This window comes from Cololabis saira, chromosome 1 (assembly GCF_033807715.1).
Source record: "Cololabis saira isolate AMF1-May2022 chromosome 1, fColSai1.1, whole genome shotgun sequence".
Taxonomy (NCBI): Eukaryota; Metazoa; Chordata; class Actinopteri; order Beloniformes; family Belonidae; genus Cololabis; species Cololabis saira.
Window position 1 is genome coordinate 2,806,997 of NC_084587.1, and position 21,447 is coordinate 2,828,443.

At 40.6% G+C, this 21,447-nt stretch overlaps 1 protein-coding gene across 1 annotated transcript; it reads right to left on the reverse strand.

Annotated features, from left to right (window-relative positions):
* Positions 1-1,768: 1,768 nt before the first annotated feature.
* On the reverse strand, positions 1,769-18,884 carry LOC133449702 (zinc finger protein 501-like). Its single transcript, XM_061728787.1, has 3 exons — positions 18,867-18,884; positions 17,489-17,602; positions 1,769-4,114 (listed from the first exon to the last, which is right to left on the reverse strand). The coding sequence occupies exons 1-3, from the start codon at positions 18,882-18,884 to the stop codon at positions 2,915-2,917; spliced, it is 1,332 nt and encodes a 443-aa protein (XP_061584771.1). The 3' UTR covers positions 1,769-2,914.
* Between the last annotated feature and the right edge of the window lie 2,563 nt (positions 18,885-21,447).

Consider the following 21,447-nt stretch of genomic DNA (forward strand, 5'->3'; position numbering starts at 1 on the left):
TATTTATTTGCCCTCGAGTGGAGTAGGTAAACAATATTATGTTAACAGACTAGAGTAGACTACTGCTGGCATATTGACTACTGCCCCTCGGCTCTATTTGTTTGATTTTATTAGTTTTATTCTATTGAATAATGTCTGTTTTTGTACATTTGAATTTATTCTTATAAAGAGAACATATTGACGAGGTACTGTTTATCTAAGTTGAGTGATTTTAATTATAGTTGTAGTTTTTGTAGTACTTTGTTATTGCACTTCAAATTGTTGTTGCACATTGCTGTTGCAGTTTATTTAAAACCAAAAATAAAGTAGACAACGTGTTTACAGTAAATGGTTTATATATGACAAATGTGATTTATTTTTTTTAGTAGGCCTACACTGTAGATCAGTGATTCTTAACCATAGGGCCGCGGCCCGAGCGCCACCTAGTGGGCCGCAAAACAAATTCTGTTTTGTACATGTGGGCCGCGGGGGCCGCGGGACTGCATAGCAACTCCTGACCAAATGAGGAGAAGACCCTCAGCTAGCTGTACGTGTAATAGTAAGAGAAATGGTGTGTATTTACAGAGTAAATCCTTCATTTTGCACAGAGTAGGTTTAGATCCGCCAGGATGAGGGATCGATTAGTTGGGTCTGCGACCATTGCGAGCGAGCGCGGCGTGATCATTTATCCTGACGCGTCCGCGCGGCCGGGGAGGTCGGTGCCGCTCGGGCTTGCGGGCTCCGTCGTTACTGCTGAAGGATTGTACATGTAGATGTGTGTGCTGACGTTTCTGCTGGACTGGACTGTTGTTTGGGCTTTCTCAAAAGCATCGGAAAGACTCGGTTGCTCCGCAGCCAGAGAGCTGCGGGCTCCTGCCCGTCTCAGCTGATCAGGCTCGGATGAAACCTGACGCGCTGAGTCCTCTGACAACTGATTAATGTAATATCTTAAATAAAGTACAATCAAACTAAGTTTTGTTCCCGCTCTATATTTAAATATGCACACTTGTATGCTTGTGTGTGTGTTGTTGTAAGGCGGCGCTCCGTGTGTGTGTGTAGACGGTGCCTTTCCACACGGCGCGCCGTCTGTGTGTTTTAAATACAGAAATTACACACAAAACTGAGGGTGCGCCTTTCCACACGGCGCCCGTAGGGTCGTCAAAATACGGTAATTAGCTTGGCTCTATATACAGAGATGAGAAGCGTAACAGGTGGAAAGGAAAGTTCAACCCGGAATGGACCGATTCATCCTGGTTCAGTCTTCCCACTGGGACAAAACCAGTGTCTCATACGTTCAGAGACCGTGGCGTTCAAAGTGCGAAAGTGAAACACCACTGAAAAAAAACCCAAAGTTTTTCATCAAACATATCCTCTCAAGTCTGAACTGAAGTCACAGAAAATAAACTGACCATCTTAAAACATCCTGCCCATATTGCTGTGAACCAGCTTTCTCCAAATTGAACATAATTAAAACTAAATATCGTTCCAGGCTCACCAATGTTTATATTAATTTATTATAAAAATGTGTTGAGACAATTAACAAAGAAAAGGGGAAATTCAAACTGCTGGTAGAGAAATAAAATAAGATACCATTTGAAAAATAAAATTAAATGTATTTTATTTTTAAGAGAAAAAAATGTGTAATTCAAGTTACACATGTTAAGTGGCAAATATGTACTTTTTTTAATATAACAGTCAGATGCAGATGTTGATATATATATATATATATATATATATATATATATATATATATATATATATATATTAATAGTTAATATTTAATGGGCCCCGGGCCACTCTGTACTGAAAAAATTGGGCCCCAATGTCAGAAAGGTTAAGAACCCCTGCTCCCCTGCTGTAGATGACACTCAGTATCACACTTAGTACTATATCACTTTAAATATTAAGTGTAAATCAACCCCAGGCCACTCTTGTTGAGTGATTTTAATTATAGTTCTAGTTGTTGTAGTCTCTTTTCAGAATGTGACATGGTAGTCACTGAAAACTAACTTAAGTGTCTGCTCAGTTGCCTGTGACTCAATATTAAAATGTAGTGTTAAATAAAAGGGAATTTTTCAACAGAATGAGGGCAGTACAACACAGACTTCACTTATCTAGTGTAAATCAGCTGAACGAAATACAGATGTCATGGTGTCATTTATCATTGCAGGTCCAGAGGTAATTTAAATCCAGCACGAATAGTACATATGGTGATAAAAACGCACTACTGTGTGACTCTTTTCTAATATTCTGACACTGTTGTATTGTTGTGAGTTTGCAGTGAGCAGGAAACTGAAATCCAGCAGACAAACAAAGAACTTTTTAATTTAAATGATTTTCTAGACCCAGAACAATGAATAATAAACTGGTGAAAAAACAAATTTAAGATAAACACATTTTTCAATTGAAACTGAAAACAAAACAAGATTTATTTTTTCTCAGAACATGTCTAAATTGGTAGGCAAGGCAAGGCAAGGCAAATTTATTTATATGGCACAATTCAACACAAGGTAATTCAAAGTGCTTTACATTGACATTAAAAGCAGCAAGACATAATTAGACAGTAAAAAAATTAAGAATAAGATGATAAGAAAAGAAGTAAAATAATAAAAAACAAAAGCTGTTAAAAATAAGGGCAGTAGAATACAGCAGGTAAGTTTAATTTAGGAGTACGCTTGAGTAAACAGTAATGTTTTTAACCCTGATTTAAAGGAGCTGACGGTTGGAGCAGACCTCAGGTCTACAGGAAGTTTGTTCCACCGGTGAGGAGCAGAATAACTGAACGCTGCCTCACCTTGTTTAGTTCTGGTTCTTGGGACACACAACAAACCAGATCCAGAAGACCTAAGGGGTCTGGGAGCTTCATAGGGAACCTTGGTACCTTTAACTGAGCTCGCTGAGTAAAAGCTGCCCCACACTGATCACAGGCGATTTTTTATTCAGTGTGAATACGCTGATGACGCCTTAGATGACCTTGTTGGGTAAAAGCTGCCCCACACTGATCACATGTGTAAGGCTTATCCCCAGTGTGAATACGCTGATGACTCCTCAGGCTACCTTGTTGGGTAAAAGCTGCCCCACACTGATCACATCTGTAAGGCTTATCCCCAGTGTGAATAAGCTGATGACTCCTCAGACTACCTTGATGGGTAAAAGCTGCCCCACACTGATCACATATGTAAGGCTTTTCTCCAGTGTGAATACGCTGATGACGCCTTAGATTACCTGACTTGGTAAAAGTTGCCCCACACTGATCACATCTGTAAGGCTTATCCCCAATGTGAATATGCTGATGACTCCTTAGATGACCTTTTTGGGTAAAAGCTGCCCCACACTGATCACATCTGTGAGGCTTAACCCCAGTGTGAATACGCTGATGACGCCTCAGATGACCTTGTTCGGTAAAAGCTGCCCCACACTGATCACATCTGAAAGACTTTTCTCCAGTGTGAATACGCTGATGACTCCTTAGATGACCTTGTCGGGTAAAAGCTGCCCCACACTGATCACATTTGTACGGCTTTTCTCCAGTGTGGATACGCTGATGACTCCTTAGATCACCTTGTTGGGTAAAAGCTGCCCCACACTGATCACATCTGTACGGCTTTTCTCCAGTGTGGATACGCTGATGACGCCTTAGATCACCTGACATGGTAAAAGCTGCCCCACACTGATCACATATGTAAGGCTTTTCTCCAGTGTGAATACGCTGATGATTCCTTAGATGACCTGACAGGGTAAAAGCTGCATCACACTGATCACATCTGTAAGGCTTTTCTCCAGTGTGAATTCGTTGATGACGCCTTAGATGACCTTGTAGGGTAAAAGCTGCCCCACACTGATCACATTTGTATGGCTTTTCTCCAGTGTGAATTCGCTGATGACTCCTTAGATCACCTTGTTGGGTAAAAGCTGCCCCACACTGATCACATTTGTACGGCTTTTCTCCAGTGTGGATACGCTGATGACGCCTTAGATTACCTGACAGGTTAAAAGCGGCCCCACACTGATCACATCTATACAGCTTCTCTTCAGTATGAATCCTCTTTCGGACCTTCAGATCTGGTGAAGTGGTGAGGACTTTATCCCCCCTATCACAGCAGTAACTTGTGGTTCTCTCTTTGGCTTTATGTTTCTGTAAGGAAAGAGAAAAAGACTTAGATCCTGTCCCCTCCAGTCAGAACCAAGCACCGGACCTGGGACGTGACAGAGCCTTCTCCATCGCTGCTCCCACCCTCTGGAACTCCCTCCCCAAACACATCCGTGACTGTACAGACCTCCCAATATTCAAAACCCATCTCAAAACTCACCTTTACAGAACTGCTTTTAATGTGTGATTGATGTCCCGTGTCATGTTGTGTCCTCATGTACTGTCCTGTGTCATGTAATTGTCCTATGTGTATTGCTTTTATGATTTTTACTAATGTAAATCGTCTTTGAGTGCCTAGAAAAGCGCTATACAAATAAAATGTATTATTATTATTGTTGGCTGACCTGACAAATCCTTTTTCAGTTCAAGGCAATGGCTGTCTGTCATGTTCGCAGTGAAACAATGAAGAGTTTTATGTCTGACTGGGACTTTTTCTGCCCTGACCTTGTGTGTGCGGTACACAGTGTAGACAGCGTGTAGCAACTCATAATGTAATAACGGCTCATAATGTAATAACTTAAATGTAATAAAAGTTCATAATGTAATAATCGGCTCATAATGTAATAACATAATGAGCGCATAACGTAATAACAGCTTTGTGCATAATGTAATAATGTAATAACTTATTACATTACGAGCCTTATTGGCGCCGCTCATAATGTAATAATGGCTTATATTGTGAGAAAACAGCTGCATTATCATAATTTTTACCTCTTAAAGCAAAGAGCATGGGTTTCAGCGCATTAGTAAACTAAATAAGTGAAACCAAGTATTATTTAATAGTAATTGCATTCTCACATTTTATTATGTAAGATGTATAAAGTTGAGCCACTAGGTGGCACCCATGTTAGTTATTTTGGGCCTTTTCGAATGCCAGTTCCACTGTCCGATGGTTGCAGGTAAGCAGTGCTATTTGTGAACTCCAAAGTTCAATTAATATCTTTGTTAAACCAAGCCATCCACCTTATCTCTTTAAATATTCGGTGTATTAAGATGCTTGTTAGGATAATGTATGTTTTAGCTGGCAGCTGAAGTCTCATGTACAAGCCGTGATTAAATCTTGATTAAACATATATCCTTTGGATGGTTCCATATTAAAGATATTCCTATCTAATTCATTGGAAGAAGTTTTTTTGTTGTTTTTTTTAATCCCATTATATTGTCAAGCCTGGATCTGAGTGAACACTGGCACAGTCACTGACAAATGGAGCCCCCTGGACTTGATTTTGAAATCTATAATTTATGGTTATGTATTATTTATGCATAGTGTTTAGTTCAATTTATTTGGACTTGTGTTTTTACTTGGGTATCCTGACAGGCTGTGTTTACATTTTAAGAACGTTTGCGCTGGTTTATTGTTTTTACATGGTTCTTAAATGCACTTCTCATTCTTGCACAAGTTCCAAAATAAAGTAAATTGAATGAATATGTTATGCTGCTTGTACCATGTATTTAACGTAAGTAGTAGGAAAATAATGCTTAAACGTCTTTATTAAAGTTAGGGTCTACAATTTTACATATTGTACATTTTTATTAAAATAATTTAGGAGGTGGTTATGGCCCAATAGTGTTACCTATGAAATATGATCAGCTGCTGTAATCCTGCAAAGAAGCCAACCAATATGCGCCGTTCAGCCCGAACGGTGCCTATTGGTCAACCTGCCTGAATGTCAGTGATTGGACAGTCCTCACTACTTCCCGCCTCCCATTTCTGAATCCGAAAGTACGGCTGGCTCCCTTACCGGAGGGCATGTGTCGGAGCATCATGAGAGCCAGAGCACAGGGGGGAGGGTATGTGTGGGGAGAAGGTGCCTTTAAAAAAAAAAAACTGAATATCGTAGACCCTAGCTTTAAATTGGCAGTGAGACCAACAATAAAAAACAGCAACATTTTGACTGGAAGGACCTCATCAGGTTGGATGGAAGGAAAGAGTGTTCACTTACTTATTTGAAGAGACCAATCTTAAATGTGTTTTTATTGTAGAAGTTATTGTGTCCTGCATTTATTGTAGCAATAGTAAACAAAGACAATGCTCTTTTACACTTTTTATTCATTCATTGCTGATGCACATCAGTTTGTACCAACCAACCTTTCAGTGACATCTTAGTTTTATTTTACAAGACAACTTTACAGAACCCGTTCTGCGCTGCAAAATGTATTGTAATGTTTTTCTATCCAGACACAGTTATGGGATGCTTTAGGATCTGGCTTTTATCTCGAGTAGTCGTCCCATACGGTCGTCATGGCGACAGAGAGATGTCCGACCTGTCAGCAGCTCCAGCTGAAAGCATCATGTTGGTCTGAACCGGAGCAGCTGGTCCAGTTCAGGACAGAGATCCAGAAGGATCCTCTCGGTACCTAAACCAGCTGATGTTCCAGTCTTAGTCCTGGACCAGTAGATCCAGACTAAACCAGCTGATGCTCCAGTCTTAGTCCTGGACCAGCAGATCCAGACTAAACCAGCTGATGCTCCAGTCTTAGTCCTGGACCAGCAGATCCAGACTAAACCAGCTGATGCTCCAGTCTTCATCCTGGACCAGCAGATCCAGACTAAACCAGCTGATGGTCCAGTCTTAATCCTGGACCAGCAGGTTTGTGTGGTGCCTGAAGACTTGCTCCTGATCCTGCCATCAGCAGGTTCCTCTAACGGAGCCAAAGCTGCCATTGGGATTTGTGGGTTACTTCGTTGATGTGGGATGTTGAGTATTTGATCCTTCAAAATACACTACCCATGACATGAATTGCATTACACTTTGTGAACATTATACGATACTGACCATTGTGTTATTACGCTTTCTATCTCAACCAGTGTTCACTTACCATATTATATATAATATACCCATCTCAAAGGACCTGGAAAAATGGCCGTATCTGAGTAGCATACAACTGAACGAAATTGATGCTGATATTGAGCTTCTGATTGGAGTCGATGTTCCTAAGGCAATGGAGCCATGGGACATAATTAACAGCCAAAGAAATGGACCATATGGAGTCAAGACAGTGTTTGAAAGGGTGGTAAATGGTCCACTCAATTCTTGTGCTGCTATTGAAGCTGGACCTGTGGCGGCCAATCGACGGTCAATCGAATAGCAGTTGAGCAACTAAAAGATCTTCTCATAAGACAATATAATCAGGACTTCTCTGAAAGGGAAAATGAAGAGAAGAATGAAATGTCAGCTGAGGACAGAAGATTCATGGAGAAGGAGCCACAACCTCGGCATCTAGATGGACACTATCATCTACCCTTACCTTTTCGCCACAAGGAAGCAGTCATGCCTGACAACTGTGAAATGGTTAAAGTCCGCACCTTAAATATTCTTAAGAGGTTCAAGAGAGATGAAAATTATGCTGTGGACTACAAAAAATTCATGGACGGGGTGTTGATGAAAGGTTATGCCGAGAAGGTGCCACCTAAACAACTAGACTGCAAGGATGGACAGGTATGGTACATACCTCACCATGGTCTTTACCATCGTCAAAAGGGTAACCTTAGATTGGTATTTGATTGTGCCGCATCATACAAAGGCACCTCTCTGAACAAGGAACTCCTCCAAGGTCCCGACCTGGCGAATACTCTAATTGTAGTTTTGCTCAGGTTTCGCCAAGAGCAAGTTGCTTTTATGGCAGATATGGAGGCAATGTTTTATCAGGTGCATGTTCCCGACAAACACAGGGACTTCCTCAGATTTCTGTGGTGGCCTGGTGGAGATACTACTAAAACTTTGGAAGCCTACAGAATGAAGGTCCATATCTTTGGAGCCGTTTCTTCACCCAGCATTGCCAACTTTGCTCAAAGCCAAGCAAATACTCCAAGAGCTCTGCAAATTAAAATGTGGATGAGAAGCAAAAAATTTGCTAAGAGATGGCAGATATGGATCACAGAGTTGGAGCAACTCAAGAGATTTCAAGTGGACAGATGTACAAAACCTAACAACTTTGGCCTTGTCAGATCTGCAGAGCTTCATCACTTCTGGGATGCCAGTGAGATGGGTTATGGCACAGTCAGCTATCTCAGGTTCACAGATGCAGGAGAGATCCATGTTACATTCATCCTGGGGAAATCCAGGGTCACCCCCCTCCAAACAGATTACCATTCCTCGGTTGGAGCTGGCAGCAGCAACTCTTCCGGTAAAGGTGGACAGGATGTTAAAAAGAGAGCTCCAAATAGAAATAGTAGACTCTACTTTCTGGACAGATAGCACCTCGGTGTTGGAATCTATAAATAATCGAACAAAGAGATTCCATACTTTCGTGGCCAACAGACTCTCAGTAATCCAGGATCTATCTCAAGAGAGACAGTGGTGACATGTTGGCTCTAAGGACAATCCAGCTGATGCTGCATCACGTGGGCTGCATATCGAACCCTTTCTGGAATCAAGATGGTTGAAGGGTCCCACGTATCTGGAAAGGCCGGAAACGGAGTGGCCTGAAATCCCTGAAAGGTTGGGACAAATTTCTCTGGATGATTCAGAGGTAAAAGATGAGGCATCTGTTAACAGTGTAAGCATTGAAGAAACAAATCCAACCAGCAAGTTGATCGAATATTACTCTTCATGGAGTACACTACAGAGAGGGGTTGCCTGGATATTAAAGCTCAGACAACTTCTTCTGTTAAATCAAAGAAAGAACTCTGCAAAGACTGACCTAAACTCCAGTTGGACACTTGTGAAAAGCCTGAAAACCAAAATGAACCTGCTCCAGGTTAATGTGAAAGTGCATCTGTCAGTGGAAGACACAAAACAGGCTAAAAGATCAGTAATTCTCTTTGAGCAAAGATGTTTCTTCAAACAGGAACTTGCACTGCTGGAAAATGGGAAACGAGTGAAAACAAGCAGCTCAATCTGTAAACTGGATCCCATGTTGGAAAGTGGCATGCTGAGAGTAGGAGGACGGATAAGCAAATCAGCAATGCCTCTGGACTTAAAGAATCCAATCATACTGCCAAAAGATTCTCACATATCCAAGCTGATTTTACATCATATTCATCAGCAGACGGGGCATTCAGGGAGAAGTCACATGCTCCCCCGACTTCAGCAAAGATTCTGGTTGTCTCATGCCAACTCATTTGCTAAACGCATCATCAAGAGTTGTGTATTCTGTTGACGTATGCAAGCGAAGGTTGTTGAGCAGAAAATGGCCGACCTTCCATAAGACAGAGTGTCCCCGGATCTTCAACCCTTTACCCATGTGGGTATTGATTACTTTGGTCCCATAGAGGTGAAGCGGGCCGGAACGTTGGGGCGTGCTCTTTACTTGCTTGGCGAGTCGAGCTGTACATTTAGAAATGGCTAGCTAATTGGACACTGACTCCTGCATTAATGCTCTACGCAGATTCATCTGTTGCAGAGGAACAGTAACAACCATTCGCACCGACAATGGAACAAACTTTGTGGGGGCACAGAACGAACTAAAGGACACTCTTAAACAGTTGGATCATCACAAAATGCAAAGTGCATTATTGAAGGATGGAGTAAGATGGTTGTTCAACCCACCATCAGGAGCCCACTACGGTGGAGTATGGGAAAGGCTGATCAGACCCGTGAAAAAGATCCTTTATTCTGTCCTAAAAGAGCAAATATTGGATGATGGAACCCTACAGACGGTACTATGTGAAGTGGAGGCCATAATGAATGACAGGCCAATATCGACAGTGTCATGTGACCCTAACGACCTGGAACCCCTTACCCCAAACCCCCTCCTTCAACTTAAAACAAAACCAATCATGCCACCTGGACTCTTTCACAAGACTGACCTGTACTCAAGGAGGAGATGGAGACAGGTGCAGTACCTTGCCGATCTTTTGTGGCTTAGATGGATCCGAGAATATCTTCCAATCTTTCAGCTGAGAAACAAGTGGCATCACCCTAAACGGAGCCTCTGGCAAAACGACCTTGTCATCATTGTGGATGATACAGCACCAAGGAACTCCTGGCTCCGGGGCCGGGTTGTAAAGACACTTCCAGGGTCCAAAGGACTTGTAAGGAGCGTCTTGGTGAGAACCAAGAACAGTGCTTTACAGAGACCCATTGACAAGCTCTGCCTACTCCTGGAAGCAGCAGATTGATGGATTTCAGATTTCTATCTTTTTGCTGCCCACAACTTTTTATCTTACTTAGTAGCTAGGTTTTGTCTTAGTTTCTTAGTCTTGTTTTTAGTCTTCTTTGTAAAGCACTCTGAGATCTGTCGTTTCAGGTGAAAAGCGCTATATAAATTGAAATTATTATTATTATTATTATTAATTATTAATTATTATTATTCTAAGGACTATGTGCTGGTAACTTCTGGCACCCTAAGCATATATTACTATGGACCAGGAATCACATGAACTTTTATGGACTATGGACTATGAAATACTTCTGAATTTGTGAGATTGATATTTGATATGTGTATTGATAACGTATGAGAACCCTGCCTGAGTTTCTTTTTGGCCCTTTTTTGAATGTGTATCAGTAATTGTGCTGCTTTAGCATCTACAATCAGGGGCCGTTTTGTTGAGGGCAAAATTAATCTTGGTTAGTCTAATTATATTTTATTTACTTAATCCTTTATTTGAAAGAAGGTGTATATGAATTGGTGTGTGGGGGCATGGTGTTGTTTGTGTTGTATATATTATGGACAGATAAGTTCAGAAGGAATAATTTTTTTGTTTGTTTGTTGCCTTGTCTTCGCCCCTCCTTTCTTGTGTCAGAGCATCTGCAGTGATTTAATGAGTGATTATTGACACCTTCAGATGAAGGGAAGAGTGTGAGAGTGGGAAGTGGGACAGTTTTTTGACCGCAAAAGGGCAGATCGCAGAAACTAAATTAAGATGCTTTTTTTGTCTTTGGATGGATACTTTTTGCAACAGTATAATCTTCTGAATTATTATTAAATTGCATCAACTTGGAGGTGACGCTGGATCCGCGTCTGTCTTTTGTTTTTGACTGTGTTGACCCGCTCAGCAGCGGCTCACAAAAGTTTGGATAGAGAAGCCACAACATACATCTTTTCTCAAAAGCAGCTGGCCTTACTTTAAACTTAAAGAAATGTAAACTTTTGGCTCTCCATGACCGTGATCTAAACAACATAGCTAATATCCCGGTTAAAAATGAGATCAAATACCTCGGTTTAGTAATAACAAAAGATTTATCTATTAAAAATGATTTGAATATTACTCCCAGATTGAAAGCTATTCAAAATTCAATACTTATCTGTATTGGGTCGAATCCTTTTAGCCAAAACAGAAGGGTTTTCAAAATGTATCTACCCGTGCCATTCTCTATACACCTCTCCAAAAGCAATACAATCCTCTAACTCCTTGATATTTAACTTCATATGGAGAAACAAAACCCATTATCTACGTAAATCGCAACTAGTCAGAGAATATGAAAATGGTGGTTTAAGAGCCATGGAATTTGAATCGGTTGTTGCAGCTTTTAGAGTGAAATGGTTGAAAGAATGCATCTCTCATCCTCAATCTATATGGTACCATATTCCTAACACACTATTTAATAAAATTGGAGGGATTACTCTATTGCTTAAATGTGATTTTGAAGTATCTATGCTTCCTGTGAAGTTATCTCCCATTACTCCCATAATTTCTCACCTCACAATTCCATAATATGGAATAACAGGGTTGTAGCGAACACACACATAAACATTATTTTCTGTGTGAATTGATTTATTTTACTTTAATATCCATTTATATTTTGATTATTGTGTGCATACTTTGGGGAGATTTGGTTAATTAATAACTCCATCTGACCACGCCATCACGTGGTAACGTGATGCCTTTTGGTAGAGACGTGAATTTTTTCATGGTCTGTTGGTGCGTGCAAGCAGTAATTGGAAGACAAAGAACTGAAATACGGAAGAAATGGACTTCTAGCAACTCTTAACATTCTGGTTGGAGGGGCAAACGGTAGGGACAATTGAGTGAAATATTCTTCTTTATATGTGTAAAATTTGTATTTTGAGAGCATTAATATTTTGTTTAATAAGTTTCAGTTAAGCAATTCATATATGGGAATATGACGGTTTCACTGATGAATATTTGCCACTGTGTATTTTATTTCAGTGTTCACATCAGAGTTATTATCGTTCACGAAAACGAACGAAATAACGAAAACTAAAATTGAAAAAACAATTTTGTTAACTGAACTAAATAAAAACGGAAATTAAAAAGGCAAAAACGATAACTAACTGAAACTATATTGCGTGTTTAGAAAACTAACTAAAACGAACTGAAATTATAGATATAATTTCCTCCGTTTTCGTCCCTGTCAATATAAGCCTCATTGTATGATTCATTTTTCCGCTCCAGCCGTTTATCTCCGACTGGCAGCTAAGGCACCTTAACGCCTCACGGTCCGTGACGTCACCCCTTTTTACGCAGCATCAAGTCATGGCGGCAGCAAAAGTTGGGAGAAAGCGGCAAAGTCCTATATGGGACTTTTTCGAATATGACAAGGAGAGAGGTAAAAGCAAGTGTCTTGTCTTGGAAACAGACAAAATATGCGGCTTGCTTCTCAAGGGGAAAAACCCCACCAATCTTAAAGTCCATTTAAGAAGCTCGCACAGCGCGGCTAACGTCGAGTACCTTAACAAGCTGGCTGCTGTGAGCAGCCCGCCGCCCGCAGAAACATTAGCAACATCCTCCCGGCCCGGTGGCACGGGGAAGGAGAGAACTTTAATGGACTGCTTTCACCGACGACCAAACAGCTGCTGGTTAGTAAATACAGAAGAACACCACAAGCGGGAAGATGCACTGGTTAACATGTTTATTGAGACCGGGATGTCGACACGGCTGTGTGACTCCAGCGCCTTCAAAGGGTTCTGCACTTTACTCGAACCGAAGTTTAAATCTCCCGGTGCTGCAAGAGTGAACAACCTTTTTGGAGCTAAGATGGAAAAGGCAAAGCACAAATTAAAAGAAATGTTAACGGACGTGAGGAAGCTAACCCTCTGTGTGGATGGTTGGAGCAAGAAAGGACTAACAGCATCCTTCTTAGGTGTGTTAGCATGTTTTTATCATCCACCCCGAGGCCAAGTTTACCATGCTCTGCTGAACCTACACCGAATAGAACATCCACACACAGGGGAGGCTATTGCTCGCTGCATTGATGACACATTAAATGCATGGGATATTTGTGAAGACAAGGTGCTGCTGATTGTGACAGATAACGGCTCCAACATTGTAAAGGCTGTACGGCTGATGCGAGATAGAAGCCGAGAACAAAGAGAGGAGTCCACAGATGGTTCACGGGGTCAACCAGGAGACGCTAGGGAGGAAGACCTGGATGAAGTGTGTGTCCAATCAGAATCAGAGGAGACAGACGAGGAGGATGAGGAGACTGGAGACATTGGTAAGTGTGGTTATCGTGCTAAATATGTCTTAATAAGATGTCACAATGATCTACAGTAAGCAGCAGTATTGTAAGCTAAGGCCGGCAATAAAAATATAAATATTCTATCATGATATATCACAATAATGACATCACAGTAGAACACATTTAATGTACAAACAAATTAAATAATGTACTTTGTAATGGCCTGAGTGATTATAGTTGAAATAACTTCCATGATAGTGAATTGTATATTGGTTAATATAAATAATTATTGGTTGTAAGTGCTGACTTGTTCAACTGGGAGTGAAGGGCTAAAGTGATAAGGTTAAGGTGAACATCTCAAAACTGAGACAATATTTTAAGGATGACTATTGGTGTTTTCACAAAATATTAGTCTAATGAGATTAATATATTAATGAGAAAAAAAAGTATCATCCATGCTCTAAAACCAAGGGTTACCACAGAAAAGTCCTAATTCATAAATAATTATTTATTAAACTGCACTATTCTTTTGTGTGTTTAACATTTGATGATATTTGTTTTTCTGTTCTCTCTGTTTGCTTTGCTAAGAGCTTGAGCTGCCAGATGATGTGGAGAACAAGTTCCAGAGGATGCCATGCCTGGCCCACACCCTTCAACTCACCCTGAAAGATGCTATGAAGCACCCAAATGCTGAATCGCTTATATACAAGAGCAAGAAAGCTGGTGCATACTGTGAGGAAATCATCTGTGGCAAATGAGGCATTGATCAAAAAGTGTGGCAAAACTCACGTCCGAGATTGTAGCACACGCTGGAACAGCACTTTTGATATGCTGAGAAGACTACTGGAGATCAGAACTGAAGTAAACCAAGTACTTGAGGAGTTGGGCATGGACACACTTCTCACAAGCGATTGGGCTAAGATGGAGAACCTGGTCAAGCTACTTGAGCCCTTTGCCATTCACACAGACCAGCTTCAGAGTGACAGCCAGTCACTCTCACAGGTAGTGCCATGTCTGCTCAACCTGGAGGCGCATTTACAGATGACTACAGCTCCTGGGAAACAATTAGCTCAAGTCCTGCTGAAATCCTTGCGAGATCGTTTCGCAGCCATTCTTAGCCCTGATTACTCACCGTTTGATGCCACACCAGCTGCAGCCTGCCTGTTGGATCCAAGTGTTTCACTGATTCTTCAAAGCGCAGATATGGTGTCACTGAGGAGGGCAGCACAGTCCTTAGTGGAGAACCTGGCAGCACAGTATAACCCAGCCACTACTCCTCAAGATACTGTCACTGCCACTCAAACTGCAGCAGACTCTCCTCCTACTGTCCTGCAGAAATACCGCTTCCTTGCATCTCGTATGGAGGTCCATGTGTCATTGACAAATCAGCATGATCATGTGACAGACAGTGTGTTGACTGAAATGAAGAGGTATGTTGATAATGTTAAACAGGGTGTGTGCAATGAGACACCATTGCAATTCTGGAGATCAAGAGAGGCTGTCCATCCAAAACTGGCCCCTGTGGCACTGGATCTCGTTAGTGCCCCTGCCTCACAAGCCTTTGTGGAGCGCATCTTCTCTGTGTGCGGACTCTTGTCATCTGGACTGAGAAACAGAGCAACCACATCTCTGGAGCAACGTGTTTTCCTCAAAATCAACAAAAAATTGTTGCTTGACTGAACTACACTCATCTCACACACACACACACACACACACACACACACACACACACACACACACACACACACACACACACACACACACACACACACACACACACACACACACACACACACACACACACACACACACACACACACACACACACACACACACACACACACACACACACACACACACACACACACACACACACACACACACACACACACACAGTCTCATCTGATGTTTTTTTCATTTGGTTTGATTCAGATTGTTCACACCTTATTCGGCTGTTCAGAGTGAACGTCTTTGTTGGTTTGTCTGTGTGGTTACAAGATCTGTCTCAGTGACACACACAATGTTCATTTGCAATGCACTTTATATGTATTCATTAAGGGAGTAATTAAAATAAAAAGTAAGTGATTGTTAACTCACCCCTTTTGTATCTTTTGTTGAATTTTATTATACATTACAGGACTGTCTCAGAAAATTTTAATATTGTGATAAAGTTCTTTATTTTCTGTAATGCAATTGGGGGAAAAAAAAATGTCATACATTCTGGATTCATTACAAATCAACTGAAATATTGCAAGCCTTTTATTATTTTAATATTGCTGATTATGGTTTACAGTTTAATATTAAGATTCCCAGAATATTCTTATTTTTTGAGATAGGATATTTGAGTTTTCTTAAGCTGTAAGCCATGATCAGCAATATTAAAATAATAAAAGGCTTGCAATATTTCAGTTGATTTGTAATGAATCCAGAATGTATGACATTTTTGTTTTTGTAATTGCATTACAGAAAATCACAATATTCAAATTTTCTGAGACAGTCCTGTACATACATGCATATTTGTCAGGTTCGGGATTTAAAAAGGTAAGAACCTTTTTAAATCCCGAACCTGACAAATAACCCAACATATGAAAAAACTAAAACTAAAACTGAAACTAATAAAAACTAAACTAAAACTAAGCATTTTTGAAAATATAAAAACTAATAAAAACTAGCAAACCCACACTAAAAACTAATTAAAACTAACTGAATTGAAGGAGAAAAAGTCAAAACGAAATAAAACTAAACTAAAATGAAAAATTCAAAACTATTATAACCCTGGTTCACGTTGGTCTTGGGCTTTTACAAGACAGAAAATAATGTAATAAAACGTGTACAACCATCAGTCGGAGCGTTGCACATTCATTAACCAGTTGGAAAAAGTTGGGAGCAGCTACAAGGGTTTTTACCATTAATAGAAAATATTTGTTTAAGACTGACTGGAACAACAATGGTCTCACTTTTGTTCATGATTTACTGATGAATTATTGTTGTCCTTCGAATGTTTTAAAAGGAAATTTAACATATCTACTTCAAGAAAAGGATATGACAAGATCTGCAAGGCAATTCCCATTCCTTTACTTCGCTTAATACAGAATAGCATGCAATATTATTTTGTCTCTCCTTTGTTGCCATCCTTAAAGTGGGGGCTATAAATCTGTTAGATAAAAAAATGTGACAACAAAACCATCAGCTTGGTTTTTAAGCTGAAAAACTGGGGAGATTTCAACTCTTGCTATGTCTGCGATAATATAGAAATCCCCTTAAGAAACCCACTTTAAAATAGCATAAGTTATTTATCCTGTTATGATTTGTTTCACAGAAGGTTTAAATTGGAAATCGATCCTTGCATATTTTGTTCTTCTGAGGCCGAGACCATTGAACATCTTTTTTCAATTGCTCTTTTACAAAGTCCTTTTGGTCTGACATTCATAATTGGTTATCTTTAAAAATTGATGAAATTCCTGTTTTTTCTTACAATGATGTTATCTATTATATGGATAACTTGGATTCTAAATATTCAAACATTATCAACGTGGTGATTATTTGGGGTAAATATCATATTCACACATATTTGTAAGTGGAGTGGAAATACTCCCTCCTTTAATATTTTTTTACAAACTATTTTAAATCTATGAAAAAGATTGATAATAAAAATAGGGTTGCCATGAAACTGTATTCATCTAAAACTCAGTCCTTGCTCTTTTGATTTTATTGTATCTTGCTGTCCTTGTGCTTTTTGTTTGTTTTTGTTTCTTGTGTGAATCTGTTATCTTCACCATTTTGCTGTAATTATTTCCTAATTTTATACCTTTTTCACCCTGCCTTGATGGACAGAACTCCTCCAGACTGCTGCGTCCGTGCGCGCCGCCACATTCATCATTATATATATTATATATTCAGACGTAGACAGGTTTAAAAGTCTCTTGGGAAGGTCACGTGTTTGTGTTTTCTGCTGCTCAGTTCAAACTACTGACAATGAAATAAAGTGTTTGGATGATCAGCAGCAACAGAAAGAGCGAGGAGGAGCGGGAACGTGGACCTGAACACTGACCTGCAGACCAGCGGAGGAAGAGTCCGCTTTGGTCCTGCTGCTGGACTCCTGGTCCTGGTCCTGGTCCTGGATCTGGTCCTGGTCCTGGATCTGATCCCGGTCCTGGATCTGGTCCTGGATCTGATCCCGGTCCATCTCCTGGTCCTGGTTCTGATCCCGGTCCATCTCCTCCAAACACGTGGCCACCACTCGTCGCCTGGTGGTAAATGTAGGATTATCGTACCGGAGCAGGGCCGTCGTGCCAAAAAGTGATAGCCTGCCAGAATCTGATTTCTGGCCGCGGGAGCGCGCACAGCAGCCCGTTGAGCGATAGTGCTAAAACGTCAGATTTTCAGATTATGAAGCTCAAGAATGAAATCAAGTCATATTTAGGCAGAAACAACTTTTCATTAACTGTATTTGGCCTTCAATCAATTTTTGGCAGGTGAAAATGCCTATTTTGTGTTGTAATGGTCCTTTAAAAGAGTAAAAAGCAATCCTGTGAGCTCTTGTGTTTATATTATGAAGCTCAAGAATGAGATCAAATCATATTTAGGTAGAAACAACCTTTCATTAAATGTATTTGGCCTTCAATCAATTTTTGGCAGGTAAAAAGACCCATTTTCAGGGGAGAAATCAGATTCTGGCAGGCAATCACTTTTTGGCACGACAGGGTTGGGTACGGCAAGGTATGGCAGCCGCCACACCTTGGCTTCAGGGGAAAATGTAAATGTTTTTTAAATACATTTATGGAATTACTCTGTGTCTATTTGTATCGATTATTCTATTATTTAATACCTATAAAATAACTACAAATGCAGAACAACATGATCGATTTCCCTAGCTGTTATCTTTCCCAAGACTTGTATCCCCCTCATATCTTGAAATGTGATACAGTATGTCCCAGCCAGAGTGTGAATTATACAATGACAATTGGGGGGGTCAGCATTTTCTAGAGGCCAGGGCGTAAAGGGAACCCAGTACGGTGCAGGCGCGTGCTTCAGGTAACCGAAGTCTTGCACAATTTTTACAATATCTTGGAGGTTCAAGGTTCAACAACCTTTATTATTATTAGGATTTTTATTGTTTAATATAGAGCAAAGGTAGAAGTCAGAGAAAACACGCACATCCCAATATCCATGTAAGGCATGAGTGCTGGACAAAAAAGCATCATATATAGAAAAAGAACAATGTCCGCACATCAAAATGAGCTCCCACAAAAAAAATGTATTATAGCATGACGATTCGAGCCACATTGCTCTTCCGCAGCTGCTTAAGTAACTTAAGCGGACATGTTCTTTTTCTTAATATAGAGAAAAGACATAAAATGAACATATATACAAGAATATTGGAAATACAGGAAATTGGGAAAAACTCTAAAGTGGTTCATGAAGCGAACTGTGTCACATATTGACATTTTACACTGCGATGCAAAGACATAGATACATGATAATATTTGTCTGAGACACAGACACCGGACATAATATTAATATAAATAGAGATGCACCGATTGATCAGCCCCTGATCGGTTTTGATCGGAGTTCGGAAAATAATAGTTCAGAGCGGCCGATCTGATGACGTTTACAACAAAAAAACGCCGCCCGCGCGAGCATTCCCACATCTCAGACCAAGCTGTCCTAAGGGGGCATCGGCCTCGCCGGTGCGGGAGTTTTACAATGTCTGAAAAAGGACAACAGATTTGCAGTTTGCAAAGTGTTTCCAAAGGAGATACCACGAGGAGGAATGTTACAAAAGAATTTCAACACAACGAAGCTGATAAGACATTTGAAAGTTCTTCACACGGAGTATATTGAGTTTTCTGCTAAGGCAGAGAAAAAAAAAGGAGCGCGCAGCAACGACACTAACTCAGCTGTAACACCTGTAACAGAGACTTATAAACGACAGGAAGAAAAATAAAGAACTACATCGTAAGGTAATGAATTCATATGCTTTGCTCATCAGCTGATTTCTGTTGTAGAAGAGATCGGGTTTAAACACGTTTGCAGCTTGGATCCGCGGTGCGCGCTGCCGCGGTGCGTGCTGCCGCGTCATGAATATTTCACTGATGAAATCCTGTCAGAGTTTTAACAGACTATTTACAGTCCAAACCCTCACGCAGGACGACAGTCGTGTCAGTCGCTTCACGAGCTCTAGTGTGAAGAGTTTTGCTTCACTCACAAGAGTTTCCTCACACGCGGCGGATGCTACCGCTAAAGCTTTCACAAAGCTTAATAATTCATAATTCATTTTTATTTTAAGATTGAATTCTTCTTTCCACAGGAAAACTAAGGTTTATAGTTAACAACTTGTATCAACTTTTGGAGAGTGACATGTCTGCTGTTTCTGTGTTGGTCACATGTTGTATATAATTATTACCACAGGAAAGCTGAAGCTACTAAACTACACTTACTCTTTGTAAGCCGAGTCTTACACCTAATCTCCTAATTGTTATACCTAATAATACAATGTCAGTGTCGTGTACATGAAACAACAATATTGACGAATTTATAGATTCCACGCTGTGATCGGTGATCTGCAAAATTGGGATCGGCCGATACTGGTTTTCGAGATCGGTGATCGGCCCTCAAAATCCTGATCGGTGCATCTCTAAATATAAATATAAATATAATAATTCGGAACTCCGAAAGTGAGACAGTAATAAATTAAGTTATCTAGACATAACAGTGCTCCCCCAGTCGTCAACGAGGTCGCAGAAACAGCGCCAAGCCCTCCCGCTCTCTCTCTCTATATTTTTTATAACGGCAGCCGGGAACCAACCAGTGACAGTGAAAAAACTCTAGGGGTGTCAGTCTGGGTGTGTGTGTTTTACCACAACCCTTTTCCTGGCATGAATATGGAAAATACAATAAACTGTAATATTTATGACACTGATAAGACAGATAAATGTTTCAACGTCCCCGATTTCTTATTTGTCCCTCATTTAGGACGGTCGAGGTTGTAATTGGGGGGGGTCAAACCCCCCCAACCCCCCCCGTAATTCCCACTTTGGTCCCAGCCTCCCTGACGACAGTGGTCGCTATCAATCTCGTTTTTAGCGCGCTCTGCAGTGTTACTAACTTACAAAAATGAAAAGAAAGCAGGCAACCCCACAATTTCTTTTTCAAAAAAAGAAGGCAAGTGATGGGTCCAATGTTGCCCCAGTCAGGCTATTAACGAGGCTGTTAGCCACTGATCGATTAATTATGCAAGTTCATCTTAAAGGTATTGTGACATCATTTTTAACATGCTTTTAACACTATTAAAAGTCTTGGCCAACATCCCTCAAATGTGTCTAAAAGAGTGTAACAAGAAAAACTTCACTCTAGTACTCTTTTCCTGGCTTTTTATTACAGTGTTTTTTTGCGCCGTGAAAAATGCTTCCTTTCCCCCTTTCCTGTCAATCATTGCTCCGCTCCTCCTCCAAACCTCCTCCTCCTCCAGCCATACGCTCACAGCGGCGTCGGAGAGTTAAGCCTGGAGCGACAGGCGAAGCATGCACAATACCCTGAATGTTAAAAGTTTGTTGTTTTTTGGGTGTAATTGATGTCAAGACACCCAACAAAACACAAAAAATCAAGAAAAATTTGTTTTTCATGTCACAATCCCTTTAAGGCAGGGTTTTTCCTGCATTCAAAATTAGGAGGCGGCCACCTCCGCCTAATTTCGTGCCGCCCCCAGCTCTCAAAACTCCCACGTCATGAAAATTGTTATTTTCTGGCAGGCGTTGGACTGGATGGATGTTATTTTGACTGCAGTTACAGCATTACGCCGCTGTGGGGGCGCTGTATCAACGACAGTGCACCAGAAGAAGAAGACGAAATCTCGAGAATTATTTTCCGTGGTTTTCCGCTATTTGTTGTATTAAAAATCGGCGTCCTGGTTTTCCCTGGCTGTTCAAACAGGTAAATATTGTTTCTTTTGCATCCGAGCATGTCTTGTTTATTCGTCTTATATTCGGTATATATACACAGTACTTTAAT